Here is an 18,710-nt window from a genome sequence, read left to right on the forward strand (position 1 = left end):
ATATTTGAAAATATAGAAAAACATCCAAAATATGTAATAAATTTCAATTGGTATTCTATTAACAGTGAGATTAAAACTATGATAATTTCTTTTAATCGCGATTAATTTTTTTGAGTTAATCACGTGCATTAACTGCAATTAATCGACAGCCCTACTTTTAATATTTTGTTTTTGATATCTTAATTTAGTAACTCAGAAATAGTTTCATTAGTGGTACTACAGTAGAATATGCTATATCCTTTGTAAAGCAATAAGCTAGGATGTAAAAAAATTAAAGAGGGTAGAAACAAGCACACTTCAGGTAAAGTCAGAAATCAGACACTGAGAATTCTTCCTACGATAGGATATTCTGTACAAAAAAATCTGAAGAATTTAGCCTTCTGAAAGTGATGTTAAAGTTGCATAATAATATAATTTGTGTATTTTTCTGATTCTTTTGTTGTGGCTGCTTGAGTTGAAAATCCACCAGAAGAGATTCAAGGCTCTTTATTAATAACAGAATACTTCTGCAGACTTAAGTTGCAATTACATATACAAAATTCTTGACATTAAAAAACAACCTCTCCCGCATTTTATTATTATATATCACTAATATTACCCTAGTGTCTAGGAGCCCTAGTCATGGACCAGGACTTCACCGTATTAGGTGCTTTTCAAATACAGAACAGAAAGATAGCCCCTTTGTCCCAAGGATCTTACAGTAAACAAGCCGACAGCCCGTTTCTTCTTTGCTTACACTGACATGACATGACTTCATTATGGAGCAGCTGCTGGCACTTCATAGTTAAGGTTGCAACTGTAAACTGATTCTCCCCCTTAAATTCCCCTCCTACTTCCCCCCCCCCCATGGAAAAATAAATAGTGGCCTCAAAATTGGTACATGAGGTTTGAGGCTGAATTAGATCCTTTAACTAATTCTAAGTTAACAGGACAAGAGATTAATGATATTACATCATAAAAATAATAAAATAAAAATAACCAGATTTTAAATGGGAACTTCAAAATAGTACATCAGCTCCTATCAAGCTATCTTTGGCTTGTGGGAATGCTCATTGTCTTCAGAAAGCTCTGCAGAACACCAAGGACCCATCAAACCCACATGTAAGAGTTCTAGAAAGCTAATTTCCCAGTGTATTAAAGGACACTGACAAGTTATGCAATACAGGACACATACATATTATGAAGCAGAGTTTTCTGCCAGTCTCATTTCCTCCCTAACACACATCTTTTTCAGACTCCCTAAATTCAGCAGGAGGATTCCCACTTCAGTGCACTAGTTGAGGTCTTCAGAAGTGCGACACTTGCCTGGAAGGATGGTGAGATGCAGCAAGCTGCAAGACCACAGGACTTAGGGATGGCAGAGAGGGAACAGACTGCTGAGGAGGCGGCAGTCTCTCATCCTTGTTTGTTCTTTGTGTATGGGCTGCATTGCTGGCCGCTGGCCATGGGCCCCTGAGTAATCAGCTGAGACAGCTCTGTTTGCTGATGTCTTGGTAAGGGCCATGTGGCTCTGACCCTTTTACCTTTGATCAGCCCTGCTGTTTGATGTCTCAGTAGTTAAATACTCCCTGGTAGCGATGGGTGCGGCTGAGCTGAGCTAAGCAGGGAGACTTGGTATAAAAAGTCACTTGCTAGGTGAACTCAAGAGCTGTGAACAGAGGTAGCTAACATGATGGTTTTGGGAGGAGTTCAGAGGGGGACAGAGAATTTCCTTCCAGGTCCAGATCTATATTTGATTGCGCAGTGGCCAGGGTAACCAGGGTAGCCAGAACAGTGGGGGTAACCTACAATGGATGTGCCATATTTTCTTTCCTGCCTGAAGCTGGAACTTCTTGTGCATGAAGTGCAAGTTGGTGGCCATGCTGGAGAAAAAAAATATTATATTAGAAGGGCAAGTAGAGATACTACTGAGAATCAGAGAAGCTGAGGAGTTCCTAGACAACTAAGTTCAGGAAACATCAGTACCTCAGCTTCCTGGAAGAGACAAACTGGCCACCAAAGAGTCAGAGAGAGGAAGTCAGCAAGGCATAGCAGTTCTTAATGACCAAAGGCAGAAGTCAAGGTGGCTTTCTACACAGTTGGAGACCGACAAAGATGGGTAGGCTGCAGCCACCAGAGAGAAGTGGACCTAGGAGGAATTCCACACAGCTAGAAGTTTCCCATTGATACCAGGTCCTTAATGTGGAAACTGTGGAAGATCTCTCTGAAGATCTGGCTGGTCTATGGAACAGAGAGATGTACAGGACACACCTGTGGATGTGAGCTTGGCCCAACCTGTAACAAAATCAAGCTTGCCCACAAGGAGATCTTCAACTGGCCAAGGAAGATTGATGATGTTTGTGGGGATTCTACAACAAGAAGAACAGAAAGGACATTCTGCCAAGGACTGACAGACAAAAGACGGCATGCTGCTTTCCCAGAGCCAAGAAATATCATGTCACACTAAGATTGGATAGGCTTCTGAAGTTGGTGGATAAGGATCCACTGGTGATAGTCTACATCAGCCCTAATGCCACTGTACTGTGCAATCTCTCACAGATAATAGAGGACTTCAGGGAACTCAGAACGGAGCTGAAGAAGGAGAATGTCCAAGTGATCTTCCGTCTTCCTTCACCAAAGGACATGGAGGATCTCCAAGAAGTCAAAAGATTCTGAAAGTGAACCTCTGGCTAGGTAAGTGGTGGGAGTGTAGGGTTTTGACTTTGTGGAATATTGGTCCACTTATGGGGAGAATTGGCTGTACAGTTTGGATTGCCTTCATCTCAGTAGAAAGGGAACCATTTTTCTCAGGGACAGGCTGGCTACAGTAGTTAGGGGGGGCGTTAAACTAATAACAAAAGGAGAGAACAAGAAGAGGGAAGAAATGGGCATTCATTTAGTACAAATCTGATATGCTGTGAACACAAATAATCAAGGAACCAAAGGACAAGAAGAGAAAAAAAAATCTTTAATTATGTATACGCCAATGCTAGGAACCTGAAATTGCTCATTTATGAGCAAAAATTTGATCCAGTTGGTGCCAGAAACCTGATGGGAATATTTGCATAATTGGACTGCAAATATCAATGGTTATAATTTATTTAAGAAATATCAAGCGGGTAAAAGGGAAAGAGTAGTGGCACTCTGTCAAAAATGACATTATCTGTTTCCAAGACAATGAGAACTCAGAAGAAAGTGATCCATAAGCATTCAGAGTCAATGTCCTAAATATACCCTCATTTTGTGCTTTTAGTTAGTGTCTGCTACAGACCACCAAATCACACTAAGGAAGAGGGTGACCTGCTTGTTAAATACATATCTATAATATCTAGGAAAAAAAGTTGTATGATCATGGGGGCCTTAAGTTTGAGTGACATACAGAGGGCACACGCTGTCAGTATTAACACATCCTCAGAATTTCTAAATATTCTAGATGACAATTTCCTAACTCAAAAAGTATTGCATTCAACATGGGCAAATTCTACATTAGATCTCCTCTTTACAGATGAAGAGGAATTCATCACAGAACTAAAAATTAGTGGTAGCTTAGGTACAAGTGATTATGATCTGATCACATTTGTTACATGCAGGCAGAATAAAGTCCAAACCAGTAATATATGCACTTGGTGCTTTAAAAAGGAAAATTTCACAAAACTGAAAACAATTATGAGCCATATCAGCTGGGAGGAAGAATTTAATCACAAAAATGTGAATGGTATTTGGGAATTTTTAAAGAACACTTTACCAGATGCCCCAAAAGGCACAATAACACAATCCAGAAAAACTGTACTGGTTAAAAAACTGACCTGGCTTAAAGGGGAAGTGAAGGGGGCTACAGAAAATAATAATAATAATAATAATAATAATGATGATAAAACAATATATAACAAATGAAAGAAAGGGGAAGTTAGCAATAATGAATATAAATCAGAAGCTATGAATTGTAGACAATTGATAAGGGAAGCAAATGGACACAAGGAGAAATCTAAGTCCAGCAGAGTTAAGTACAAAAAGGACGAGTTTTTAAAAGGTATATAAGAACATAAAGAACCCTAATAATGGTTTTGGACCATTACTAAATGGAATTGGTGGAATTATTATAATAACGCAGAAAAGGCAAAACTGTTCGACAAATATTTCTTTTCTGTATTTGGGGATAAGCCAGATGATTTAGTCATCTCATATGATGATTACACTCTTTCCATAAAGATCTCTCATGAGGATGTTAGACGGCAGCTATTAAAGTCAGACATTTTTAAATTAGTAGGTCCAGATAGCTTGCATCCAAGAGTTTCAGCTTTCACCTTTATTCAACTGCTCTTCTACTAAGAGCTAATTTTATTTCCATACTGAGAAAGCTTGGATACAGAGCTATTTATGCTCTACATTAAGCAGAGGCAGAGCTGGGTATCGTCTATATACTGTTGGCAATTCAGCCTGTACATTGTCACCAGCATTCCCAATGGTTTCACAGACATAGAATAAGGTGAGAAAAATAACTGAACCTTGTGAGACACTGACTGCAGACAGAGGCTATGGAGGTGGAGAAACAGTTGCCCATAACAAACCTTTGGATTCGGTTTGAGAGAAAGGACTGTAGTCATTTCAGGATATTTCTGTTCATCCCCACACTTACTGGGCTGTAATAGGAGTACAGCAGACCCTCGCTAGAGCACGGATTCGCATATAGCGTGGTCGCGGTGATGGATCCCAAATTTAAATATTTAAATTGGTATCCATGGTAACGTGGCCCCTGCTATAGCACGGTCCCTGCGTTAACGCGGTACCATGCATGGATCCCGAACCCCGCGTTCTACCGAGGGTCCGGTGTATTTGGTGGTGATGCAGAGAGACCCAGCAGAATTAGTACGGAATTATCTCCTTCCCTTGCCTATGATCAAGAAAGATCATCCAAGAAGCCAAATGCTGTGTCTGCCTGTCTCTCTTTTTGAAACTCATGACTGGAGAAGATAGGAATTAATATGAGAATTGAAAGACGCATAAGGAACTGGTTAAAGGGGAGACTACAACTGGCCATAGCAAAAAAGAACTGTCAGGCTGCGGGAAGGTTACTAGTGGAGTTCCTCAGGGATCAGTCTTGACACCAATCTTATTCAACATTTTTATTAATGACCTTGGCACAAAAAATGGGAGCGCGCTAATAAAATTTCCAGATGACACAAAGTTGGGAGATACTACCAATATGGAGGAGCACTGGAACATCATACAAGAAGGGTGGTTGATCTTGAAACTGGAGTAACAGTGTTACCCAGAATTTGACATTCCTTCAGTAACCCCAGAATCTGACAATACTGCCATCAGCCATCTTGTATGTTCAGTCACTGCTAGCTGAAAAAACAAACCCCACATGGCATAGCTAGGAATAATTTTGGCCCTGAGAGGCAAAGACGTGCAGCTGCATGTTTGCAGTTCTACTAATAAGAATGGGAGGATGGAACAGGGAGTTAGTGAAAATAGAAGGAATGTTTGGACAGCTGACCTTGGTTTTAAGTGCCTCTGACATGTACGTTTTATTGTTATGACTAGAAATGCTTTGATACGAGATAATGAGTAGTTTGCTGAAATTATGAGAATTGGTGACCCTTTAGGGGTTACTATGGTGACCCACTAGGAGTCACTGTAAGTTATGTGCTTTGTTTAAAGTTAGCTATAAAATATTAGGTGAAAGAATATGCTTTGGATCAGTCTGAGGAAGCTTTTTCTTTGGGCAAGGATCTGACACCTAAGATCTCCAGCAGCTAGATGGAAGAAGGGCCCCAGGAAGGCTGGCTGTTGATTCCTCAAAACCATCTTAAACTTTGGTAAATATAAAGGTTTAGTATGGTCTGAAGCTACTGCTACAGCATGTGTGTGCATGCACATGTGCTTGAGACCTAATAAAAAAAGCAGTTTTAGGTAAAAACACTCTTGTTTGTGCCAATCATTGATCAGATGGAGGAGCTGTGTCCCCATTGATTTATTCCTGATACCGCCTGCAAAGAAACAGTTAAGTTATCACTGCTTTGGGTTCTGAAAACCCTGTGTAACAATAGCAACAGGATGAAATTTAATAGTGCAAAGTGCAAGCTCATGCACCTAGGAACTAACAACAAGATTTTTTTCTATAAGCCGGGGACATATCAGTTGGAAATGACAGAGGAGGAAAGCGACCTTGGAGTTTTGGTCAGTTACAGGATGACCATAAGCCACCAATGTGATGTGGCCATCAAAAAAGCTAATGACAGGTTTCAGAGGAACAGCCGTGTTAGTCTGTATTCGCAAAAAGAAAAGGAGTACTTGTGGCACCTTAGAGACTAACCAATTTATTTGAGCATGAGCTTTCGTGAGCTACAGCTCACTTCATTCCACGGTAAACATCTGATGAAGTGAGCTGTAGCTCACGAAAGCTCATGCTCAAATAAATTGGTTAGTCTCTAAGGTGCCACAAGTACTCCTTTTCAAAAAAGCTAATGCAATCCCAGGATGCATCAGGTAAGGTATTTACAGTAGATATAAGGAAATGTTATTACCTAGTTACAAACCACTGGTGAGAGCTCATCTGTAATACTTAAGAAAGATGAATTCAAACCAGAACAGGGGCGGAAAAAGGCTGCTACGGTGATCAGAGGAACAAAGAACATACTTTCCAAGGGGAGACTTAGGGTACGTCCACATAGCAAAAAAAAACCAAAACCCTGGCTGACCCACGACAGCCAATTTGGGCTCGGGGGTTTGGGCTGTGGGACTGTTACATTGCTGTGCAGACTTCTGGGCTTGGGCTGGTGCCCAAGCTCTGGGACCCTCCCGCCCTGCAGGGCCCTAGAACCTGGGCTCCAGACCGAGCCCAGAAACCTACACAGCAATGAAACAGCCTTGCAGCCTCAGTCAGCTGGCACGGACATACTTTGCTGCATAGACAGACTCTTAAGGAGCTTGACTTGTTTAGCCTAACCAAATGAAGGCTGAGGGGAGATACAACTGCTCTCTATAAACACATCAGAGGAATAAAAAGGGAGAGGAACTATTTAAATTAGGAGCTAATGATGATACAAGAACAAATGGCTATAATCTGTCCATCAACCAGTTTAGGCTTGAAATTAAACAAAGATTTCTAACTATCAGAATGAGGTTCTGGAATAGCTTTCCAAGGGAAGCAGTGAAGGCAAGGTTTCAAGACACAGCTTGATAAGTTTATGGAGGGGATGCTATGATGAAATTGCCTACAATGGCATGTGGCCCATCTACAACTCCTAGTAGCAAATATCTCCACTCCAGTAGCCAGAGACTGGCCATTAGATGGGGAGGGCTGTGAGTTACTACAGCATATTTCCCCCCCCAGTTATCTAGCTGGTGTGTTTCATGAACACACTCAGGGTCTAACGGGTTGCCATATTTGCGATCAGAAAGGAGGTTTCTGTGACACCAGACTGCAGATTTTCACCTTCCTCTGCAGCATGGGGCTCAGGCCACTTGTAGGGCCACACTACTATAAATGGTGGATTCTTTGTAATTTGAAGTCTTTAAATCATGATTCAAGGGGTTCAGTAATTTAGCCAGATTATGGGTTTATTACAGGAGTGGGCAGGTGAGATTCTGTAGCTTGCAATGTGCATGCCAGACTAGATGATCATGATGAGCCTTTCTGACCTTAACCTATCAGTATAAAAACCACTTTTCCACACCATGAAATCTGGGTTTCTTTCCTTCAGTCTGTTTTGTTTTGTGACCACTTCTCCTCCAGGCTGATACGCGGTCCCCATTCGTATGGGACCCCACTTTCTGGCTCTTTTAAAGCTTCACTTTGTGTTCTCACCCTGGGCACCGTTTTGTGGGATTGCCCCACCTGACCTGGCCTGGTCTCCCACCTGGCCTGAGCGGGGCACCTTCCCCTCCGCCCTCTGCTCTTTACTCACTCTCCCAGGAGGGGTCCTGCCCCCTTCAAGTAAGGGCGACCGGATGTTTCACTATGGGGCGCCCGCACTGCCACTGCGGGGAGCCGACGGCCCCGGGCAGCCAGGCTCCCTTCCTTGCCTCCCGCGCCAGGTGTCTCAAGGGTCTCCTCGGGCGCCCGCTCCCCCCGCCAGGACGGGCCCCTCACCTGGCAGCGCCATGGAGCCAAGGGCCCAGCAGCGTCTCCCCGAGCTGAGCCGAACACAGGCGGTGGCGCTTCCCGGCCGGACGCCTTTGGGCAGCGCACTCCGGGCCGCACCATTAGACAGGGAGAAGAGGGGTGAGTGAAATCACCCCGGCGACGGGGCGAAGCGGAGGAGCCGGGTCAGCATCAGGATTAGGAGGCGCGACGGAGGCGGCGCGTTTCTCAGCGATTGTCCGGCGGCTCCGCGCTCGGCCTCCCGTCCCGGCTGCCTCCCCCCGCGCCGCAGCGCCGGATCCCGGAGTCCAACATGGCGGGAGGTTGGCGGGGCTAGTTGGGGCTTCCGCAGCGCCGGGACTGGAGCGAAAGCGGAGCCGGGTCCGTCCTCGCGGCGCCCCCTCTCCTCAGCCCTAGCCCACCCCCGCCGCCAGCATGAGCAACATCTACATCCAGGAGCCTCCGACCAACGGCAAGGTGAGCCCCGCCCCGGGCGCGCCGGGGACGCGTGAGGTGGGATGGGGGCGAGGGACCAGCGTGTGAGGCTGGGAAGGGCGAAGGGAGCCAGGAGCGAGAGGGGCAGCTCCGCTGACCATCATCCGCACCCCCGTTATAAAAATGGTTCCCGCGCCCCTGTGCTACACACCTTGGCAGGTGCGAGTTACGTTAGCGAGCAAGAAGGTTTTCAATTGAATCTATATTAGCTCTTTTATTATACCATGGAGAGACAAAAGGTCACGTGGTGTCTATGACCCTAAAACAGCACCCAGGTACAAGTACCTGTCCCCACCCTGGACAAGTACTTGCACCTGGTTAGCGTACAGTGGCCTCCGTCAGCAGGTAGCTCCTGTACCTGCAGGCTTGGCCGCTTGCTTCGGCGCTGCGCATACTCCCCAGGAGCGTTCGGGTCGATGCAAAGTGCCTACACCGAGGATAGGTATCCCAGCCTGCAAACCGCTACCGTCTAGCTCAGGGGTTCTCAACATTTTTCTTTCTGAGCCCCTTCTCCCATGCTATAAAAACTACAACCTACTTGTGCCAAAACAGTTGGTTTTCTGCATATAAAAGCTAGGGCCAGCGTTAGGGGGTAGCACACAGGGCAATTGCCTCGGGCCCCATGCCCCAGAAGACCTGCAAAGCTAGGTTGTTCAGGCTTCGGCTTCAGCCCCATGTGGTGGCTTTTCAGCTTTCTGCCCTGGGCCCCAGCGAGTCTAATGCTGGCCCTGCTTGGCAGACCCCCTGAAACCTGCTCAGGTCCCTGCAGCGGGACCTGGAGCCATTGTTGAGAACCACTATTCTAGCGTGATGCCTTTTGGGAAGTTTTCTCCTGTGGTGGGATAGAAATAGCTCACCCAGTGATCTCTGGAAGCTGAGTCAAGTTCCCAGCATGTAACTTAGAATAATAGGGTTAGAAGGGACCACAAGGGTCATCTAGTCTAACCCCTTGCCAAGAGGCAGGATTTGTTGTGGCTAAACCAGCCAAGGTAGATGGCTCTCCAGCCTCCTTTTGAAAATCTCTAGTGAAGGAGCTTCCAAAACCTCCTGAGGTAGTCTATTCTATTGTTCTACTGTTCTTATGGTTATGAAGTTTTACCTGAAATTTAATCTAATTTAAACTTTCTCCATCCCATAATGTCATCCCTATTCCATAATTTTTATGCTATTTTTTTTAAAAAATCCCAAAAGCCTACATAGTACTTGTAGCTGCCTGCCATCTCTGACAGAAGCATGGAGCCTGCAGAGCTCTGCGCTATTGTCATGAACCTTGCAAATACAGAACGCATAATCCTCTGGTTATGAGTAAAGCTGCAGGAAGAACCACAACAACAGGGGATATGGTGATTTATTTGAGGAGCGACTGCTGAGGGACATAACAAAACACAATTCAAGGTTATTGATGGATCACTGCATCAGTGCTCATTTCTCAGGCCCAGATTGGTGGGATCACATCACAGAGCAGGTTTGGGACAACGAGCAGTGGCTGCACGACTTCCAGATGCAAAAGGTTGCCTTCTTGGATCTATGTGCCAACCTCACTCCAGCTCTCCAGTGCAGGGACACCAGAATGAGAGCTTTGCTGGCAGCTGAGAAATGAGTGGCAATCCCACTGTGGAACCTTGTGATGTCATATTGCTACCGGTCAGTGGGAAATCATTTTGGAGTTGGAAAATCTACAGCAGGGACTGTTGTCATGCAAGTATGTGGGGCCATTAATCGTATTCTGCTGCACAGGACTGTGACTCTCAGTTATACAGAGGACATAATGCATGGATTTGCAGCAGTGGGGTTCCCAAGCTGTAATGGGTGATAAGCAGCACACACTTCCCTATATTGGTACCAGCTCACCTTGCCATAGAGTATATCAATAGAAAAGACTACTTTTTTGTGGATTATGCAAGCTGATCACTAGGCATGCTTCACTGATATCGATGTGGGTGGGGAGGGAGAAGTGCATGATGCTTGCATCTTTAAGAACCGGACTGTTCAGAAAGCTGCAAGCAGGGACATTCTTTCCTGATTATAAGGTTACCATTTGCAATATTAAAATATCCATAGTGATTCTGGGGGACCCAGCCTGTCCCTTGTTCCACTGCTCATAAAGCCATATGCCAACCACCTCAACAGCACTAACGAAAGGTTCAGCTATCAGCTCAACAGATACAGAATGACCATTGAATCTGCTTTTCGTAGATTGAAGGGATGCTGGCAGTATTTATCCACAAAATTGCATCTCAGGGAGAATGATATTCCAATGGTTATAGCTGCCTGTTGTGTCTTGCATAATATCTGCAAATGGGGAAAAGCTACCTCCGGGGTGGAGGACAGAGGTGGAGCAGCCAGACACAGGGGCTATTACAAGAGCTCAACTTGGAGCTGTGTGGTTGAGGGAGAGCTTGAAAGAGCCTGTTAATGGCCAACTACAGTAATGTGCTGTACTGGAGTGTGCTCTGGCCCTGAAGTTTTAGGGGCTTTTAGGAATTCTATACAGCTAGTTATACATTTATAAATACTACACCATGTCTTGTAGTGAACCTATGAATTATGAGGTGCTTGCTGTACATATATAATTATGTATTATTACACTGTGTGTTTCACTGAACCTGTGAGTTCTGTGATACAGTACAATTACAAGTAGTGTGTTTTGAGTACTGCTATATATTCTGCCTTATGTTTTGTGAACTAATAAAGATGTTTGTTTTAAAAAACTGTATTGTGTAGCAAAAACTGCCAAAATCCAATGCTGAAATTAAAAAAATAAAGCATGAAACTTTAAAATTAGACAGAAAACATCCCTGTCCCTTTCATTACACAAATGAAACTCCTGGGGGAATTCTGTACTCCTGGGGGAATTCTGCAACAAAAAATTAAAAATTCTGCACCTAATATTTTAAAATTCTGCATATTTTATTTGTCAAAATAACATAAGCACACCAGTTTCAATTATTTTTGGTCATTTATTTCAAAACAGCTGTCAGCACGTATGTCTATAACAATACAGACAACAAAAAAGATTCAGGAAATGTTTTTTGACAAATAGATTCCTTATTAGGCATATTAATAAAGAACTCTGAGTAATAATTCATTTAAACTACTATACAGAACCGTATTTCCCACACCCCGCAGAAGCAGTGCAAAGGCTTGGGGGAGTCAGGGGTAATGGAGGAGTTGAGGGAGAGGAAGTTAATTGCTGAGAAGGAGCCTGGGTGTGAACTTGGAGGGTTGTTGGGTATGGGTGGGAAAAGTATGAAACAGTGGGTTTTTTTTGTGGGGGGGGGAGGTAGTTAGGGAGCTTTCCCCCATGCAGACCCTCGCTGACCGCTAGCCTCTCCTGTTCAGTCAGACACATCTGCCCCATCCCCATGTGTCCTGCACTCCCTCCCCTGTCCCCATGTATCTTTGTACCCCCACCCACCCACTCCCCTGTCCCTATGTGTCTGTGTCTCTGTGTCCCCACTCAGCCACCTTCTGTCCCTTTACAGCTCTGCACCCCCTCCCCATCACCACGTGGCCTGCACCTACCTCCCCACTATGATCCTGCACCTCCACTCCCATTCAGCTCCTGCCTCAGTCTGTCCTCCCCCACTAGCCCTGATGAGCCCCTGTCTGATCCTCCCAGCACCTCATGCTGTCTGTCTTCCCATAGCCCCCGTCTCCTGACCTGGCCTGACAGTCACTGCGAAGAAGGCAAGCTCTTTCTCTTCTGTAGCTGGCTGGGAGCTGCTGCTGTTCTTGTGCCACAGTTCCCTCTGGTGGGCAAAAGGTGGAACTGCAGAAACATTTTAGCAGAAGCTTTTTTCTGTGCAAAACACTTAAAATATGCATGGCTCATTAATTATGTATGCACGCAGTAGCACAGAATTCCCCCAGGAGTAATTTTGGCTACACATACACCAACTGTCTCTCTTTCAGGTCAGTGTATGTGGAGCTGTGGTTGTCCTTATTGTCTCCCCAGTGCTGAGTTGGTAGGAGTAGGGATGTGATTCATGGTGCCATGTGGAATGTGGTGGGGGTGTAGAGAGCTGCTACACTAGTTCTCAGATGATTGCAAAGGGTGGTGAGTCCTTGATTGTTGGACCTGTAGATCAAGAGTCTACATCATGTGTGTTTGCGTGAGAAACCGCTCCTCCCCAACCCCCCACCAATATCCTGCTGCATCTCCCTTTCCTTTTCTTGCTGAGACTCATTGGCCTTCCTCCAGTCAGCTCTTTCCTTTGCCATATTGTCTGCCATATTTACCTTCCAGGCCCCTTGTTTGTGATCTGATGCAGAACTGGCTTGTAGGATCTCGCTGAACGTATCTTTCCTAGTCCTCTTCTTTTTCCTCCTTATCATGATCAGGCATTCTGCAGGTGTGGAGGGGGTACCCCTCAAGGCTTCAATGGAAAGCCACAGGTAAAACAGATGTATCATTGGATTTACAGTCTCAACAAAAAGGAAAGGATAAGTCTCAAAACTCCCTTCCCTTATTCCCATAAAATTTTTTAATAAGTAATGCTTATTGATACTTTAGCTTTGGCGTGCACAGCACCACTCTCCAGCCCCAGCCAGGGTGAGTATGGCTTGCCAGAGATGAAGGGAGGAGAATGAGGAGGGACTTAAGATTTTTGGTTGCATGAAGCAATAAAATGGTGGCCCTTATTTTCATAGGACAGTGGCACTGGGTACTGGCACTATTTTCAATAGGTGGTAGTGATTTTAACTGATATCTCCCTTCTGAGAGAGGACAAAGGCATAGAGAACACAGCCGCTGCTGGTGTTCTGAAGCTGCCCGGGCCTGTGTCTCACTAGCCAGTTGACTGCAGTGGTGCCTGCTGAAGTCATCGTGGAGTGGTATAGGAAAGTGTCCTACCATGGAAGAAGAAATAAGGCTTCTATCTCTAAAAACCTTTGAGAGAGGATTGCAGAGCATCTCCATGAAAGTTTTATCGAGTTCTCTCAGGGGGGAGGGGTAGCTCAGTGGTTTGAGCATTGGCCTGCTAAACCTAGGGTTGTGAGTTTAATCCTTGAGGGGGCCACTTAGGGATCGGAGCAAAAAATTGGAGATTGGTCCTGCTTTGAGCAGGGGGTTGGACTAGATGACCTCCTGAGGTCCCTTCCGACGCTGATATTCTATGAGAAGGATACACGGGACATCCCTACATACTTCAACAGATTGCTCCGCATGCCCACCCCCTGCCTTTCCTTACATGGGAATAGAAAGGAGATAACAAGGTCACATTTATTTGTTGTATCGCTCCCACTTGTCATGTGAACAAAACAATGAAAAGTTGATACCTGTGTCCTGTTTACTTGGGACTGGGCTGGACACTATCTTTAAATTTAACATTGTAAGGAAAAATGCATGCGCACATTTACCTGAGGTTTCGTCCCCTTCATAAGGCTCATTCTGATGGGACTGACTAGGTTGTGGTAGAGTCTCAAACAGGTCCTGGCTTGTGGCATAGCTGGACACCCTTGCCATATGTCCTCTCCTTCTTTCTCCCCTGTTTACGGCAGGGGTCACTGTTGCAGACTATTCCAAGGTATCCATGGTTTCCTGTGGAGTGCTGGTGGCGTCTCTGCTAAGAATGGCATGCAGCTTGTAAAACTGATAGGTCTGTGGTGCATAGGGTGAAAAATCAGGATGGGGGTGGGGAGTGATAGGCATCTATATAAGAAAAAGCCTCAAATGTTGGGACTCTCTCCATAAAATCGGGACAGCTGGTTACCCTAGTGGCTGGCGTAGCACCAGATCAATTGTTGGCCTATGTGACCTTGTAGTATGCCTGCCTCAGTTCCTTCCCTTTCAAGCAGTACTGCTGCTAATCCCTATTTTATCCCTTCACCTGTGTCCCCTGTGCAGTCTTTTTGTAGATGTCCACGTTCCTTGCAAAGCCTCTTCTCTCTATAGGCCCAGGAGATGCAAGGCCTCCTGTGTATTCCAGGTGGGAACACATTTAGTATGTGGAGCCAGCATGGTTGTCAGTTGGGCAGTTGCACACAACAAGGGAGAGCTGCTAGGTGTGCTCACCAAGGTGGGCAATCGGGCAAAGCCATTTAAAAAATAAAAGGGGGTGGCTTCCAGTCCTTGTGACCTCTGGGCAGTAGAGTTCACAACTGTGACTAGCGGGGTCACTGTTGCAGGGAATGGGGCATTGTGGGACAGTTGCTGGAGGACCGTTAGGGTTAGCGTATCTTGATGCAGTGTCAGATTCACTGTGTTAACCTCTGTAGGTTGACTGTGGCTCCAGGCCATTTGAGGAGATGGTTTTACTGCTTCACAGTTATGAGCTGCTTACATTGGCCAGAGGAAAAATACTGAGTGTAGGCACATGTACAAATAGGTTGACAAAAGGTAGATTACATCGACCTAACTTTATAGTGTAGACTGGGCCTAATTTTACTATACTCCTGGTAGTAAAGTTATGCAAATGCATAAGTGTTTGCAGGATCTGGGCTTAAATGGACAAGATAGACAAAGGCGGGAAGGGAAAGGAAAGAAATACAGAGAGTTGAAGAAACTTGCCCAATGTAACACAGTGGGCCATTGGTAATAAAGTCTTACAAAAACTATTCTTTGACTTGTGTATCAGACAAACTGTAGGACAAATAGTCGACATCTAGTACTTTAAAATACCTGCCACTGAAAACCAGACCAACTTCCTAATTTTGTTCTTGCATTCCTAAAATTGGATGAAGAATTTTTTTACTTGTGACTGTATTATTTGATCAGAGACTTCACCTGTAAATGTTTAAGTGCAATAAGACTAAACAGTGTATTTTCATATATTTTTATAGGTTTTACTGAAAACGACAGCTGGAGATATTGACATAGAGCTATGGTCAAAAGAAGCACCAAAAGCATGCCGAAATTTCGTCCAGCTTTGTATGGAAGGTAATGATTGAGTTGGACAGTAGTTGTCGTTAATATTATTCAGTGTACAGTATTGGTGACTTCTTCCATTTTATGCTTTTTCATAAAACAGGAATCACAGGAATAGTACACTAATGTCCACGGGAATTGATATTAAGATATAGTTACCAGTGTGCAGGAAAACTAGAAGTGTTGAGAAATACGTTTTTCAAAGCTATAGAAAGAGACCTTAGACAAAGAATTTTAAAAAGCATTTTAAATATGTTTCTCAGATCCAATAGATGGCAGGTTATTACTGAACTACAATACATGAGAGACTTAAGAGGACTTACTATGTGGGTATTTTGTAATGTGTAACTGTGTTCTTCAGTAAACTCATGAAATGATAGCCAAGCGGTCCAAGGAAGTCTCTTGAAAAATTACTTTGTGCATCACTCTCCTTTCCCTGCCTATGACTTCCTGTTTTCTTTCAAAAACATCTGCGGATTTTTAATATTTCATTGTGCTGCCATTTCAGAGTGATGGGAGCTCTGTAATCCAGATCAAAGAAATGAGGTTTGGGGATTAAACGATCTGCCTTGGGAAAACCACACCATGGGAGGATGAAGGAGCTTGTAGCTACACAGGTTTCAGAGTAACAGCCGTGTTAGTCTGTATTCACAAAAAGAAAAGGAGTACTTGTGGCACCTTAGAGACTAACCAATTTATTTGAGCATAAGCTTTCGTGAGCTACAGCTCACTTCATCGGATGCATACTGTGGAAAGTGTAGAAGATCTTTTATACACACAAAGCATGAAAAAATACCTCCCCCCACCCCACTCTCCTGCTGGCAATAGCTTATCTAAAGTGATCACTCTCCTTACAACGTGAATGATAATCAAGTTGGGCCATTTCCAGCGCAAATCCAGGGTTTAACAAGAACGTCGGGGGAGGCAACGGGCTTTGTTGCAAGGATAGGTTCCTGGGTTAGTGGTTCTGTTGTGTGGTGTGTGGTTGCTGGTGAGTATTTGCTTCAGGTTGGGGGGCTGTCTGTAGGCAAGGACTGGCCTGTCTCCCAGGATTTGTGAGAGTGTTGGGTCGTCCTTCAGGATAGGTTGTAGATCCTTAATCATGTGTTGGAGGGGTTTTAGTTGGGGGCTGAATGTGACGGCTAGTGGCGTTCTGTTATTTTCTTTGTTAGGCCTGTCCTGTAGTAGGTGACTTCTGGGTACTCTTCTGGCTCTCTCAATCTGTTTCTTCACTTCAGCAGGTGGGTATTGTAGTTGTAAGAATGCTTGATAGAGATCTTGTGTTTGTCTCTGTCTGAGGGGTTGGAGCACATGCGGTTGTATCGCAGAGCTTGACATCCGATGAAGTGAGCTGTAGCTGTGAGTTTTTTATGAGAGTATCCATTTTTGAGAGCTCATTCTTAATCTTTCCCTGTTTGCTGTAGAGCATGTTGATCAGATGATTCAGCAGTTTCTTTGAGCGCGTGTGGCACAAGCTGTCAGCATAGTCTGTGTGGTATGTAGATTGTAATGGATTTTTTTACCTTCAGTCCTTTTGGTACGATGCCCATCTGTTTGCATTTCGAAAGGAAGATGATGTCTGTCTGTATCTGTACAAGTTTTTTCATGCAGTTGATAGATTTCCACTCCATACGGCTAAATGCAGTGCCTTGCATAATGACAGGTTTCAGAGTAACAGCCGTGTTAGTCTCTATTCGCAAAAAGAAAAGAAGTACTTGTGGCACCTCAGAGACTAACCAATTTATTTGAGCATAAGCTTTCGTGAGCTACAACTCACTTCATTGGATGCATACTGTGGAAAGTGTAGAAGATCTTTTATACACACAAAGCATGAAAAAATACCTCCCCCCACCCCACTCTCATGCTGGCCACTATGGATGTAGAAGCCCTCTACACCAACATTCCACACAAAAATGGACTACAAGCTGTCAAGAACACTATCCCCGATAATGTCACGGCTAACCTGGTGGCTGAACTTTGTGACTTTGTCCTTACCCATAACTATTTTACATTTGGGGACAATGTATACCTTCAGATCAGCGGCACTGCTATGGGTACCTGCATGGCCCCACAGTATGCCAACATTTTTATGGCTGACTTAAAACAACGCTTCCTCAGCTCTCGTCCCCTAACGCCCCTACTCTACTTGCGCCATATTGATGACATCTTCATCATCTGGACTCATGGAAAAGAAGCCCTTGAGGAATTCCACCATGATTTCAACAATTTCCATCCCACCATCAACCTCAGCCTGGTCCAGTCCACACAAGAGATCCACTTCCTGGACACTACAGTGCTAATAAACGATGGTCACATAAACACCACCCTATACCGGAAACCTACTGACCACTATTCCTACCTACATGCCTCCAGCTTTCACCCTGACCACACCACACGATCCACTGTCTACAGCCAAGCTCTGCGATACAACCGCATTTGCTCCAACCCCTCAGACAGAGACAAACACTTACAAGATCTCTATTAAGCATTCTTACAACTACAATACCCACCTGCTGAAGTGAAGAAACAGATTGAGAGAGCCAGAAGAGTACCCAGAAGTCACCTACTACAGGACAGGCCTAACAAAGAAAATAACAGAATGCCACTAGCCGTCACATTCAGCCCCCAACTAAAACCCCTCCAACGCATGATTAAGGATCTACAACCTATCCTGAAGGATGACCCAACACTCTCACAAATCCTGGGAGACAGGCCAGTCCTTGCCTACAGACAGCCCCCCCAACCTGAAGCAAATACTCACCAGCAACCACACAACAGAACCACTAACCCAGGAACCTATCCTTGCAACAAAGCCCGTTGCCAACTGTGCCCACATATCTATTCAGGGGACACCATCACAGGGCCTAATAACATCAGCCACACTATTAGAGGCTCGTTCATCTGCACATCCACCAATGTGATATGTGCCAGCAATGCCCCTCTACCATGTACATTGGTCAAACGGGACAGTCTCTACGTAAAAGAATAAATGGACACAAATCAGATGTCAAGAATTATAACATTCATAAACCAGTCGGAGAACACTTCAACCTCTCTGGTCACGTGATTACAGACATGAAAATTGCAATTCTTCAACAAAAAAACTTCAAATCCAGACTCCAGCGAGAAACTGTTGAATTGGAATTCATTTGCAAATTGGATACAATTAACTTAGGCTTGAATAGAGACTGGGAGTGGCTAAGTCATTATGGAAGGTAACCTATTTCCCCTTGTTTTTTCCTAACCCCCCCCTCCCCCGACGTTCTTGTTAAACCCTGG

At 44.7% G+C, this 18,710-nt stretch overlaps 2 protein-coding genes across 5 annotated transcripts in view; one reads left to right on the forward strand and one right to left on the reverse strand.

The window, feature by feature from the left end:
- Window positions 1-8,182, reverse strand: part of SREK1IP1 (SREK1 interacting protein 1) — a 33,247-nt gene extending 25,065 nt beyond the window's left edge. The window contains exon 1 of the mRNA XM_073344055.2: window positions 8,078-8,182. Within this exon, the coding sequence (XP_073200156.1) occupies window positions 8,078-8,090 (13 nt within the window). The 5' untranslated portion in view covers window positions 8,091-8,182. The remainder of the gene's footprint in view (window positions 1-8,077) is intronic.
- Window positions 8,183-8,223: 41 nt separating this feature from the next.
- CWC27 (CWC27 spliceosome associated cyclophilin) overlaps window positions 8,224-18,710 on the forward strand; it is a 229,332-nt gene continuing 218,845 nt past the window's right edge. Inside the window, exons 1-3 of one of the 4 annotated variants that reach the window (XM_073344054.2) lie at window positions 8,224-8,545; window positions 9,997-10,207; window positions 15,347-15,443. In XM_073344054.2, the coding sequence (XP_073200155.2) occupies window positions 10,160-10,207; window positions 15,347-15,443 (145 nt within the window). In that variant the 5' untranslated portion in view covers window positions 8,224-8,545; window positions 9,997-10,159. The remainder of the gene's footprint in view (window positions 8,546-9,996; window positions 10,208-15,346; window positions 15,444-18,710) is intronic. The other 3 variants (XM_073344053.2, XM_073344051.2, XM_073344052.2) reach the window with 3 other exon arrangements.

The sequence above is a fragment of the Lepidochelys kempii genome, chromosome 5 (genome assembly GCF_965140285.1).
Source record: "Lepidochelys kempii isolate rLepKem1 chromosome 5, rLepKem1.hap1, whole genome shotgun sequence".
Lineage (NCBI taxonomy): Eukaryota > Metazoa > Chordata > Testudines > Cheloniidae > Lepidochelys > Lepidochelys kempii.